This window comes from Oncorhynchus masou, chromosome 21 (genome assembly GCF_036934945.1).
Source record: "Oncorhynchus masou masou isolate Uvic2021 chromosome 21, UVic_Omas_1.1, whole genome shotgun sequence".
Lineage (NCBI taxonomy): Eukaryota > Metazoa > Chordata > Actinopteri > Salmoniformes > Salmonidae > Oncorhynchus > Oncorhynchus masou.
Genome location: NC_088232.1, coordinates 193,814 through 207,583, shown reverse-complemented (window position 1 = coordinate 207,583; position 13,770 = coordinate 193,814). Strand labels below are relative to the sequence as shown.

The 13,770-nt window shown below is 44.1% G+C and overlaps 1 protein-coding gene across 11 annotated transcripts in view; it reads left to right on the top strand.

Annotated features, from left to right (window-relative positions):
- The window catches only part of LOC135507555 (type II inositol 3,4-bisphosphate 4-phosphatase-like), a 369,267-nt gene that overhangs the window by 311,291 nt on the left and 44,206 nt on the right, over positions 1 to 13,770 (top strand). For all 11 annotated transcript variants that reach the window (XR_010450671.1, XM_064927063.1, XM_064927060.1 and 8 more), the window contains one exon: positions 3,302 to 3,485. Coding sequence is in view for 10 of the 11 variants with exons in the window: in XM_064927063.1 (XP_064783135.1) it covers positions 3,302 to 3,485 (184 nt within the window). In the remaining variant the exon portion in view is untranslated. The remainder of the gene's footprint in view (positions 1 to 3,301; positions 3,486 to 13,770) is intronic.

The following is a 13,770-nucleotide window of genomic DNA, read 5'->3' as shown; positions in this document are numbered from 1 at the left end:
TCTGAGGGAAATATGTCTCTCTAATATGGTCATACATCGGGCAGGAGGTTAGGAAGTGCAGCTCAGTTTCCACCTCATGTTGTGGGCAGTGAGCACATAGCCTGTCTTCTCTTGAGAGCCATGTCTGCCTACGGCGGCCTTTCTCAATAGCAAGGCTATGCTCACTGAGTCTGTACATAGTCAAAGCTTTCCTTAATTTTGGGTCAGTCAGAGTGGTCAGGTATTCTGCCGCTGTGTACTCTCTGTGTAGGGCCAAATAGCATTCTAGTTTGCTCTGTTTTTTTGTTAATTCTTTCCAATGTGTCAAGTAATTATCTTTTTGTTTTCTCATGATTTGGTTGGGTCTATTTGTGTTGCTGTCCTGGGGCTCTGTGGGGTCTGCTTGTGTTTGTGAACAGAGCCCCAGGACCAGCTTGCTTAGGGGACTCTTCTCCAGGCTCATCTCTCTGTAGGTGATGGCTTTGTTAGGGAAGGTTTGGGAATCGCTTCCTTTTAGGTGGTTATAGAATTTAACTTGCGTCGAGCAATCCCGGATCCGGGATCCCGGATCCGGGATCCTATTTATAGCCTCAAGCTCATTAGCATAACGCAACGTTAACTATTCATGAAAATCGCAAATGAAATGAAATAAATATATCTGCTCTCAAGCTTAGACTTTTGTTAACAACACTGTCATCTCAGATTTTCAAAATATGCTTTTCAACCATAGCTAAACAAGCATTTGTGTAAGAATATTGATAGCTAGCATAGCTATAAGCTTAGAATTCAGCCAGCAACATTTTCACAAAAACAAGAAAACCATTCAAATAAAATCATTTACCTTTGAAGAACTTCAGATGTTTTCAATGAGGAGACTCTCAGTTAGATAGCAAATGTTCAGTTTTTCAAAAAATATTATTTGTGTAGGACAAATCGCTCCGTTTTGTTCATGTTTGGCAATGAAAAAAACCTGTATCCAGTTATAGCCTCAAGCTCATTAGCATAATGTAACGTTAACTATTTATGAAAATCGCAAATGAAATGAAATGAATGTGCTAGCTCTCAAGCTTAGCCTTTTCTTAACAACACTGTCATCTCAGATTTTCAAAATATGCTTTTGAACCATAGCAAAACAAGCATTTGTGTAAGAGTATTGATAGCTAGCGTAGCATGTAGCGTAACATTTAGCGGGCAACATTTGCACAAAAAACAGAAAAGGATTCAAATAAAATCATTTACCTTTGAAGAACTTCGGATGTTTTCAATGAGGAGACTCAGTTGCATAGCAAATGTTCAGTTTTTCCTGAAGGATTCTTTGTGTAGGAGAAATCGCTCCGTTTTGTACATCACGTTTGGGTACCAAAAAAATTACGAAAATTCAGTCATCAAAACGGCGAACTGTTTTCCAAATTAACTCCATAATATCGACTGAAACACGGCAAACGCTGTTTAGAATCAATCCTCAAGGTGTTTTTCACATATCTCTTCATTGATATATCGATATTCGTGGATGTCTACTTTCTCCTCTGAATCGCTTGGAAAAAGACGTGCAGCTGAAGATGACGCACCAATTTCGACGAAGGACACCGGGCGGACACCTGGCAAATGTAGTCTCTTATGGTCAATCTTCCAATTATATGCCTACAAATACGTCACAATGCTGCAGACACCTTGGGGAAACGATAGATCGGGCAGGCTCATTCCTTGCGCATTCACAGCCATATAAGGAGACAATGAAAAACAGAGCCTCAAAAATCCTGCTCATTTCCTGTTTGAAGTTTCATCTTGGTTTCACCTGTAGCATCAGTTCTAGGGCACTCACAGACAATATCTTTGCAGGTTTGGAAACGTCAGAGTTTTTTTTTCCAAAGCTGTCAATTATATGCATAGTCGAGCATCTTTTTGTGACAAAATATTGCACTTAAAATGGGCACGTTTTTTATCCAATAATGAAATAGCGCCCCATAGATGTAAGAGGTTAACGGCTCTTTTCTGGATTTTGATAATTAGTGGGTATCGGCCTAATTCTGCTCTGCATGCATTATTTGGTGTTCTACGTTGTACACAGAGGATATTTTTGCAGAATTCTGCATGCAGAGTCTCAATTTGGTGTTTGTCCCATTTTGTGTAGTCTTGGTTGGTGAGCGGACACCAGACCTCACAACCATAAAGGGCAATGGGCTCTATGACTGATTCAAGTATTTTTAGCCAAATCCTAATTGGTATGTTGAAATTTATGTTCCTTTTGATGGCATAGAATGCCCTTCTTGCCTTGTCTCTCAGATCGTTCACAGATTTGTGGAAGTTACCTGTGGCGCTGATGTTTAGCCAAGGTATGTATCGTTTTTGGTGTGCTCTAGGGCAACAGTGTCTAGATGGAATTTGTATTTGTGGTCCTGGTGACTGGACCTTTTTTGGAACACCATTATTTTTGGTCTTACTGAGATTTACTGTCAGGGCCCAGGTCTGACAGAATCTGTGCAGAATATCTAGGTGCTGCTGTTGGCCCTCCTTGGTTGGGGACAGAAGCACCAGATCGTCAGCAAACAGCAGACATTTGACTTCGGATTCTAGTAGGGTGAGGCTGGGTGCTGGAGACTTTTCTAGTGCCCGGGCCAATTTGTTGATATATATGTTGAAGAGGGTGGGGTTTAAGCTGCATCCCTGTCTCACCCCACGACCCTGTGTGAAGAAATGTGTGTGTTTTTTGCCAATTTTAACTGCACACTTGTTGTTTGTGTACATGGATTTTATAATGTCGTATGTTTTACCCCCAACCCCACTTTCCATCAGTTTGTATAGCAGACCCTCATGCCAAATTGAGTCAAAGGCTTTTTTGAAATCAACAAAGCATGAGAAGACTTTGCCTTTGTTTTGGTTTGTTTGGTTGTCAATTAGGGTGTGCAGGGTGAATACATGGTCTGTTGTATGGTAATTTGGTAAAAAGCCAATTTGACATTTGCTCAGTACATTGTTTTCATTGAGGAAATGTACGAGTCTGCTGTTAATGATAATACAGAGGATTTTCCCAAGGTTACTGTTGACGCATATTCCACGGTAGTTATTGGGGTCAAATTTGTCTCCACTTTTGTGGATTGGAGTGATCAGTCCTTGGTTCCAAATATTGGGGAAGATGCCAGAGCTAAGGATGATGTTAAAGAGTTTTAGTATAGCCAATTGGAATTTGTTGTCTGTATATTTTATAATTTCATTGAGTATACCATCAACACCACATCTCTCTCTCTCTCTCTCTCTCTCTCTCTCTCTCTCTCTCTCTCTCTCTCTCTCTGTCTCTGTCTCTGTCTCTCCATCACCTCTCCAGTTTCAGCACAGCATACCAGTGCATCTACTACTCCCCGGAGCACACAGCCAAGGCCCAGGAGGTGTTGCACAGTGTGGGCCATCTCCAACCTCTCATCTCGGGCCTGGCAGACCAGCTGCTTCAGGCCGCCCAGCAGCACTCCATGGCTGGGCTGAGGGAGGCACTCAAGACCCTGGCTGGAAAGGTGAGTAGGCCTCTACCACCACAACTATCAGAACCACCACCACCTACCAGCTCTTTCCTTGTTCCTTTCCCCACCATTTAGCTCCAAGCCTGGGGTGGGAGTGCTGCTTAGTGCCCTTGGCTGGATCTCTAGTCACACAGGTCTCCAACCACCACCAAAATCTACCCCCTCTGTCCATGTTCCTTTCCCCCACGATGGAGCTCAAAGGTACCCGGGTGCAGGAATGGTGCTGGGCTGAATGTCACCATCTGGATGTGTGTAGCACCACAGGGGAGCTCATTTTGGAGCTCTTCCCTCCTGCTGTGCTAGTGTGTAATCAGGCAAGGTGAAGCCTGGGAGGTGAAGCCTGGGAGGTGAAGCCTGGGAGGTGAAGCCTGGAAGGTGAAGCCTGTTAGGTGAAGCCTGGAAGGTGAAGCCTGTTAGGTGAAGCCTGGGAGGTGAAGCCTGTTAGGTGAAGCCTGGGAGGTGAAGCCTGTTAGGTGAAGCCTGGGAGGTGAAGCCTGGAAGGTGAAGCCTGGGAGGTGAAGCCTGGAAGGTGAAGCCTGGGAGGTGAAGCCTGGGAGGTGAAGCCTAGAAGGTGAAGCCTGGGAGGTGAAGCCTGGGAGGTGAAGCCTGGGAGGTGAAGCCTGGAAGGTGAAGCCTGGGAGGTGAAGCCTGGGAGGTGAAGCCTAGAAGGTGAAGCCTGTTAGGTGAAGCCTGTTAGGTGAAGCCTGGGAGGTGAAGCCTGGGAGGTGAAGCCTGGGAGGTGAAGCCTGGGAGGTGAAGTCTGGAAGGTGAAGTCTGGAAGGTGAGCTTCCAGGGGAATTACAACTGGAGCTATTTGTAGGAAATCTCCTTTACAGTGACTGAGTGTGAACATGTGTTTTGCCTCAGAGATGATTGTTTGTACTGTATTTTGTTGAATATATTTGGCTGCAGCAAGTGTATTTTAGTGACCTGAAGTTGCCCTTCAAGCGTACTGTCACCTACTACAAAACATCTGCCGTGAAGACATCTAGCTCTAGGGTTAAACACACCCCAAACACACACACACCTCTCGTCATACCCACTGTCCATAACTCATCATTAAAACGCCAAAGGCATCTCAAGTGAATTGCGAGTCCACGAGCGCAGAGTTTTATGGACAAGACACTTGGTGTTTTATCCGTGTAATTATGAATTACATCTGGTGCTGTCAGATTTGCAATCTGCTGCAGTGAGTGAGTGAGAGATTGTTTTTGCCACAGTGGAGTAGAGCCCAATCAGACAGCTTAATTGGTACATTCTCTATGTCACCGCTTCCCCTCATCCTTGATTAGACACGCAGGCGGCCTGGTCAGCACCGGCCCTGCTCCTCTGATTGGAACTTCAAACTTTGTGTGTCTCTGTCTCGGTTATTGGGTGTGTGTGGGTGGTGGGTGGAATGAGGGAGGCTTGTGGTAGGGTGTGTACGGGGAAAAATATAGTTGGATGGGGAGATTGATTGATGGTTGTCCGTTGGATAGTTGTTCATGTCATATGCATGAGTAGTCTGTCATAGAATGTGTGTTTGCACATTTGCTTATAGTGCTGAGTTCACCCTAAGTAGCTCCTCTATCATTTATTTATTTTTTTGTATTTTTTTTACACTTTTTATTTCACCTTTATTTAACCAGGTAGGCCAGTTGAGAACAAGTTCTCATTTACATTATTGATAATCCGTAGTCCACCTAGCAAAACCACATATTCAGCACACAATTTTCACCATATAATGTATGATCCTGGATCAATTAGGTCGTCTACCCATGGCGTTTCCACGGAAACTCTCAAAACACACACTCACTCACAGCCATGCTGGCTCCCTGGGTTGGTGTGTGTCCACTGTCCAGACAGATGGTTGTGGAGTTTCGGTCGATAGGGAGGGAGGGAGGGAGGGAGGGAGGGAGGGAGGGAGGGAGGGAGGGAGGGAGGGAGGGAGGGAGGGAGGGAGGGAGGGAGGGAGGGAGGGAGGGAGGGAGGGAGGGAGGGAGGGAGGGAGGGAGAGCCCTAATGAAAGCACAGAGAGGTTTGATCCACAGTCACGTTACTCACCAAGGACAGCTCCCACTGCCAGCGTCTCACACAGAGACTTCTTCTCCAGAGTCTGGGAGTGAGATGAGCAGTGGGGGGAGAAGTTAGCCTGGGATCCAAACGGATTATTTCACAATTTTCAGCTTGGATTCAAGGCTATGGAGGAGGTTTGTCACTGGGCCGGGTGGATGCTGTGACCCCCTTAGGGAAAGGGATAGGGGGGAGTTTAAAACAGAAAACCCACACTATGAAACAAAAAAAGATCTACAACGATCTACGGGTTCTCAGATGCTGTGTTATTACTGCTACTGCTGCTATTGGTGGTGATGATGATGATCAGTGAAAGAAAGATGCATCAATTAATTTCCTGCCTTCTGGGAACTGATGTTATATCCAAAAGCGCAGAATACCTATTACTATTATCTTCTATGCATTACTACAGTATAAGAGGATTGCCTTATTTGGGCAGAAAAACGTCCTGTGTTAAATTACATTGGATACGGCGTGCCTACCAGGCGTGCCTGTAAGGTCATACACTTCTCCCAGCTTATATCTAGAACTTTCCATTCAACATCTTTCTCTTCTCTGTACATGTTTCTCCTTTAATAAAGTAGGAAGTACCATACATGCACTACCGGTCAAAAGTTTTAGAACACCTACTCATTACAGAGTTTTTCTTTATTTTTTTCTATTTTCTACATTGTAGAATAGTAGTGAAGACATTACAACTTTGAAATAACACACATGGAATCATGTAGTAACCAAACAAGTGTTAAAGAAATCAAAATCTATTTCATATTCTTCAAATAGCCACCCTTTGCCTTGACAGCTTTGCACACTCTTGGCATTCTCTCAACCAGCTTCATGGCATAGTCACCTGGAATGCAATTCAATTAACAGGTGTGCTTTCTTAAAAGTTAATTTGTGGAATTTCTTTCCTTCTTAATGCATTTGAGCCAATCAGTTGTGTTGTGACAAGGTAGGGGTGGTATATAGAATATAGCCCTATTTGGGAAAAGACCAAGTCCATATTATGGCCAGAACAGCTCAAATAAGCAAAGCGAAACGACAGTCCATCATTACTTTAAGACATGAAGGTCAGTCAATGCGGACAATGTCAAGAACTTTGAAAGTTTCTTCAAGTGCAGTCGCAAAAACCATAAGGCGCTAAGATGAAACTGGCTGTCATGAGGACAACAGGAAAGGAAGACCCAGAGTTACCTCTGCTGTTGAGGGTAAGTTCATTAGAGTTACCAGCCTCAGAAATCTCAACCCAAATAAATGCTTTACAGAGTTCAAGTAACAGAAAACTGTTCAGAGGAGACTGATTGAATCAGGCCTTCATTGTCGAAATGCTACAAAGAACCCACTACTAAAGGACACCAATGAGAAGAAGAGACTTGCCTGGGCCAGGAAACATGAGCAATGGACATTAGACCGGTGGAAATTTGTAGTTTGGTCTGGAGTCCAACCGCTGTGAGACGCAGAGTAGGTGAACGGATGATCTCTGCATGTGTATTTCCCACTGTAAGGCATAGAGGAGGTGGTGTGATGATGCTTTGCTAGTGACACTGTGATTTATTTAGAATTCAAGGCACACTTAACCAGCATGGCTACCACAGCATTCTGCAGCGATACGCCATCCCATCTGGTTTGCGCTTAGTCGGACTATCATTTGTTTTTCAATAGGACAATGACCCAACACACCTCCAGGCTGTGTAAGGGCTATTTTACCAAGAAGGGGAGTGATGGAGTGCTGCATCAGATGACCTGGCCTCCACAATCCCCCGACCTCATCCAAATGAAGATGGTTTGCGATGAGTCGGACCGAAGAGTGAGGGAAAAGCAGCCAACAAGTGCTCAGCATATGTAGGAACTCCTTCAAGACTGTTGGAAAAGGATCCCAGGTGAAAAAGAAAGAAAAACCCTTGAATGAGTAGGTGCTCTAAAGCTTTTGACCGGTAGTGTAGGTTTGCAAAGGGAGGGTATATTACTGGAAAGTGTATCAGTAAACTACCAGACTTTTGGTAGCTTTCAAGGTTTTGGGAGAATTTTATACAGGTACTTCAGATTATCGCAGGTGTCTGTAATTATCTCTGGCCCTCTGTGTGGCCTTATCACATGTGAACATATATAAAATAATACGATTTAAAAAAATATTTATAGAATGACAAAGATGTAAAACATTATCCTAAATATAAACCATCAACTTAGTGAATTCCATTGGTGTGGGTTTCAGCAAGAAATATTCTTGATATATATATTTTTTTACTATGTCTATGTCTTTGTTGTAAATGTTTCGGTGCCAAACTGGTGGCAATTTTAAAATGAGTTGGACTATTTTCTCTTGATCCACATCCACTAGAAACTCATGGACAATATGTACACAGATACAAAGAAATGATACTTTATATGAGTCTTTTTTATTATTCAAGTATAACTTACCAGAGTTACCATAGATGACCTGTTAATTTCCATAGATGACCTGTTAATTACCAGCGTTACCGTAGATGACCTGTTAATTGCCAACATTAGCGTAGACGACCTGTTAATTGCCAGGGTCACCATAGACGACCTGTTAATTGCCAGTGTTACCGTAGACAACCTGTTAATTGCCAGCATTACCGTAGATGACCTGTTAATTGCCAGCGTTACCGTAGACAACCTGTTAATTGCCAGCGTTACCGTAGACGACCTGTTAATTGCCAACGTTACCGAAGATGACCTGTTAATTGCCAGCGTTACCGTAGACGACCTGTTAATTGCCAACGTTACCGAAGATGACCTGTTAATTGCCAGCGTTACCGAAGATGACCTGTTAATTGCCAGCGTTACCGTAGATGACCTGTTAATTGCCAACGTTACCGAAGATGACCTGTTAATTGCCAGCGTTACCGAAGATGACCTGTTAATTGCCAGCGTTACCGAAGATGACCTGTTAATTGCCAGCGTTACCGAAGATGACCTGTTAATTGCCAGCGTTACCGAAGATGACCTGTTAATTGCCAGCGTTACCGTAGACGACCTGTTAATTGCCAACGTTACCGAAGATGACCTGTTAATTGCCAGCGTTACCGAAGATGACCTGTTAATTGTCAGCGTTACGAAGATGACCTGTTAATTGCCAGCGTTACCGTAGACGACCTGTTAATTGCCAAGCGTTACCGAAGATGACCTGTTAATTGCCAGCGTTGAAGTAGATGACCTGTTAATTGCCAACGTTACGAAGATGACCTGTTAATTGCCAGCGTTTTCGAAGATGACCTGTTAATTGCCAGCGTTACCGTGACGACCTGTTAATTGCCAAGCGTTACCGAAGATGACCTGTTAATTGCCAGCGCTCGAAGATGACCTGTTAATTGCCAGCGTTACGAAGATGACCTGTTAATTAAAAGCGTTACGAAGATGACCTGTTAATTGCCAACGCGTTACGAAGATGACCTGTTAATTGCCAGCGTTACCGCAGATGACCTGTTAATTGCCAGCGTTACGAAGATGACCTGTTAATTGCCAGCGTCACGAAGATGACCTGTTAATTGCCAGTGTTACCGTTGACGACCTGTTAATTACAAAAAGCGTTACGAAGATGACCTGTTAATTGCCAGCGTTACCGCAGATGACCTGTTAATTGCCAGCGTTACGAAGATGACCTGTTAATTGCCAGCGTTACGAAGATGACCTGTTAATTGCCAGCGTTACGAAGATGACCTGTTAATTGCCAGCGTTACCGAAGATGACCTGTTAATTGCCAGCGTTACGAAGATGACCTGTTAATTGCCAGCGTTACGAAGATGACCTGTTAATTGCCAGCGTTACGAAGATGACCTGTTAATTGCCAGCGTTCGAAGATGACCTGTTAATTGCCAGCGTTACGAAGATGACCTGTTAATTGCAGTTTGCGTTATACTGGACGACCTGTTAATTGCCAACGTTACCGAAGATGACCTGTTAATTGCCAGCGTTACGAAGATGACCTGTTAATTGTCAGCGTTACAAGATGACCTGTTAATTGCCAGCGTTACCGTGGGAGACGACCTGTTAATTGCCAGCGTTACCGAAGATGACCTGTTAATTGCCAGCGTTACCGTAGATGACCTGTTAATTGCCAACGAGCCTCGAAGATGACCTGTTAATTGCCAGCGTTACCGAAGATGACCTGTTAATTGCCAGCGTTGCCAGACGACCTGTTAATTGCCAAGCGTTACCGAAGATGACCTGTTAATTGCCAGCGTTACGAAGATGACCTGTTAATTGCCAGCGTTACGAAGATGACCTGTTAATTGCCAGCGTTACGAAGATGACCTGTTAATTGCCAACGTTACCGAAGATGACCTGTTAATTGCCAGCGTTACCGCAGATGACCTGTTAATTGCCAGCGTTACCGAAGATGACCTGTTAATTGCCAGCGTCACCGAAGATGACCTGTTAATTGCCAGTGTTACCGTTGACGACCTGTTAATTACCAGCGTTACCGAAGATGACCTGTTAATTGCCAGCGTTACCGCAGATGACCTGTTAATTGCCAGCGTTACCGAAGATGACCTGTTAATTGCCAGCGTTACCGAAGATGACCTGTTAATTGCCAGCGTTACCGAAGATGACCTGTTAATTGCCAGCGTTACCGAAGATGACCTGTTAATTGCCAGCGTTACCGAAGATGACCTGTTAATTGCCAGCGTTACCGAAGATGACCTGTTAATTGCCAGCGTTACCGAAGATGACCTGTTAATTGCCAGTGTTACCGTTGACGACCTGTTAATTACCAGCGTTATAGATTCCAGTAACTTTGGTAAATGACCAGTAGATTTATAACCCTAATCATACAGTATAGTACAGACAACTCCTCTCATCCTCTTCAAATAAGCGGTGAGCGTATAGCCTTGCAGTTTTTTCATCTACTTTAGATCAAAGATTCAGTATCACACATAAAAACCACTCCTCCTCTTGCAGTTCTTTCATCTACTTTAGATCAAACATACAGTATCACACATAAAAACCACTCCTCCAACCGTAAGCATTTCACCTCTGACTTGCACTTCTCCCTCAGTTGAGATCACAGATGTATTGAAGAACGCAATATTTCTTTCTCTCAGGGGATTTCTGGTCCTTAGTTCTCCACAGTAGGTGAGGGTGAGAACCAGAGTGAAGTGAAGTTCTCACCTGGGATTGAGAGGAGAGCAAAAGTAGAATAAGATAACAAAGCGAGCGATTTGAAATGTGTTTTTCTTTCACCAGAGACAGTTTAAACCAAGTCCTAGATTAGAACACACATTCATCTGATATTGTATCGTGTGTTTAGTGGACTCGCTGTCTGAGAAACCGACCGTTTCTCTGTCAGACGCACAACCTTCAAATGCACCACACAGCACAGTATAGACAATCCTCCCCTAAGAATGGTTCACTACTTTCAAATCTACCCGAAATGCAAACAACTGAGAGAGAGAATGAACCCGGAGACTATCAACTATCTGAGTCATTGTGAGTTAGTTGATATTCTAATAGACTAACTCACAATGACTCAGATAGTTGATATTCTAATAGACTAACTCACAATGACTCAGATAGTTGATATTCTAATAGACTAACTCACAATAACTCAGATAGTTGATATTCTAATAGACTAACTCACAATGACTCAGATAGTTGATATTCTAATAGACTAACTCACAATAACTCAGATAGTTGATATTCTAATAGACTAACTCACAATGACTCAGATAGTTGATATTCTAATAGACTAACTCACAATAACTCAGATAGTTGATATTCTAATAGACTAACTCACAATAACTCAGATAGTTGATATTCTAATAGACTAACTCACAATAACTCAGATAGTTGATATTCTAATAGACTAACTCACAATGACTCAGATAGTTGATATTCTAATAGACTAACTCACAATAACTCAGATAGTTGATATTCTAATAGACTATCTGAGTCATTGTGAGTTAGTCTATTAGAATATCAACTATCTGAGTCAATGTGGAAGCCAATGAAAACGAAATGTCTTACATCGATTGCAAATGAACGTCGTGGAAGATAACCACATATCTGTTTGAATATGGATTTTGGCATTTTAAGTTCCTTTTGGGTTTTTGTGGGAGTTTTGATCCTATTGAGGTTTTTTGCTTCACTGATTTGTGTGTGAGGTTGGATTGTTTGGAAGTGTGTGGGGTTGGATTGTGGGGAAGTGTGTGGGGTTGGATTGTGGGGAAGTGTGTGGGGTTGGATTGTTTGGAAGTGTGTGGGGTTGGATTGTGGGGAAGTGTGTGGGGTTGGATTGTGGGGAAGTGTGTGGGGTTGGATTGTTTGGAAGTGTGTGGGGTTGGATTGTTTGGAAGTGTGTGGGGTTGGATTGTGGGGAAGTGTGTGGGGTTGGATTGTGGGGAAGTGTGTGAGGTTGGATTGTTTGGAAGTGTGTGGGGTTGGATTGTGGGGAAGTGTGTGGGGTTGGATTGTGGGGAAGTGTGTGGGGTTGGATTGTGGGGAAGTGTGTGGGGTTGGATTGTGGGGAAGTGTGTGGGGTTGGATTGTGGGGAAGTGTGTGGGGTTGGATTGTGGGAAAGTGTGTGGGGTTGGATTGTGGGGAAGTGTGTGGGGTTGGATTGTGGGGAAGTGTGTGGGGTTGGATTGTGGGGAAGTGTGTGGGGTTGGATTGTGGGGAAGTGTGTGGGGTTGGATTGTGGGGAAGTGTGTGGGGTTGGATTGTGGGGAAGCGTGTGGGGTTGGATTGTGGGGAAGCGTGTGGGGTTGGGTTGTGGGGAAGTGTGTGGGGTTGGATTGTGGGGAAGTGTGTGGGGTTGGATTGTGGGGAAGTGTGTGGGGTTGGGTTGTGGGGAAGTGTGTGGGGTTGGATTGTGGGGAAGTGTGTGGGGTTGGATTGTGGGGAAGTGTGTACATGCGTACATTTTTGTGCGTGCGAGTATCCGTGTTGATAAAGTTTTCTCCTAATTGAAGTAAATGTGAACTTGCACCAAATGTTAATCAAGTTATGTATTTCAATCCAGAGTTATACCGCCCTAAAATGATTCATTGACAGTTATAATGTAATCTATATACTGTACATGATGCAGTTAGTGAATGGAATGGAATCCCACTCTGTTACTGTTTGTTCACACATGTACTATTCAACCTCCACCATAACCCTGTATGACAAGGCCCTACAAGAAAGGCTGTCTGCCAAAACCAGGCCTCTATGGGCAGGCAGTTAACCCACTGTTCCCAGGCCGTCATTGAAAATAAGAATGTGTTCTTAACTGACTTGCCTGGTTAAATAAAGGTAAAATAAAATAAAAAAATAAAAAATTATTTGAGAGCAGGGTTTTTTGTTCTATTCAGTTAATATACAGACATACAGATTGTTCCTTATCAGATCACTTTGCCAGATATAAAGCTGAAACAGAACCCTGAAAACACAAAGAGGTCTTCCAGGAGCAACTACAGTCTAGAGAGCAACTGAGGGACAAAGACACCATTCTCCAGTCTCACACTGTTTCCGTACAAGCCCTCCAACATCCAAAGTGCCACCTACCCCTCTCTCACCTCAGAGATTCCTCTCTCTCACCCCAGAGAGGTAAACAGATTCCTCTCTACCCTCTCACCTTATAGAGGTAACAAGTTCCTCTCTATCCTCTCATCTCAGAGAGGTACACAGATACCTCTCTACCCTCTCTCACCTCAGAGAGGTGCACAGACTCCTCTCTACCCTCTCACCTCAGAGAGGTGCACAGACTCCTCTCTACCCTCTCTCACCTCAGAGAGGTGCACAGACTCCTCTCTACCCTCTCACCTCAGAGGGGTACACAGACTTCTCTCTACCCTCTCTCACCTCAGAGAGGTACACAGACTCCTCTCTACCCTCTCACCTTATAGAGGTAACAAGTTCCTCTCTACCCTCTCACCTCAGAGAGGTGCACAGACTCCTCTCTACCCTCTCTCATCTCAGAGGTGCACAGACTCCTCTCTACCCTCTCTCATCTCAGAGAGGTACACAGACTCCTCTCTACCCTCTCACCTTATAGAGGTAACAAGTTCCTCTCTACCCTCTCACCTCAGAGAGGTGCACAGACTCCTCTCTACCCTCTCTCATCTCAGAGAGGTGCACAGACTCCTCTCTACCCTCTCTCATCTCAGAGAGGTACACAGACTCCTCTCTACCCTCTCACCTCAGAGAGGTACACAGACTCCTCTCTACCCTCTCACCTTATAGAGGTAACAAGTTCCTCTCTACCCTCTCACCTCAGAGACGTGCACA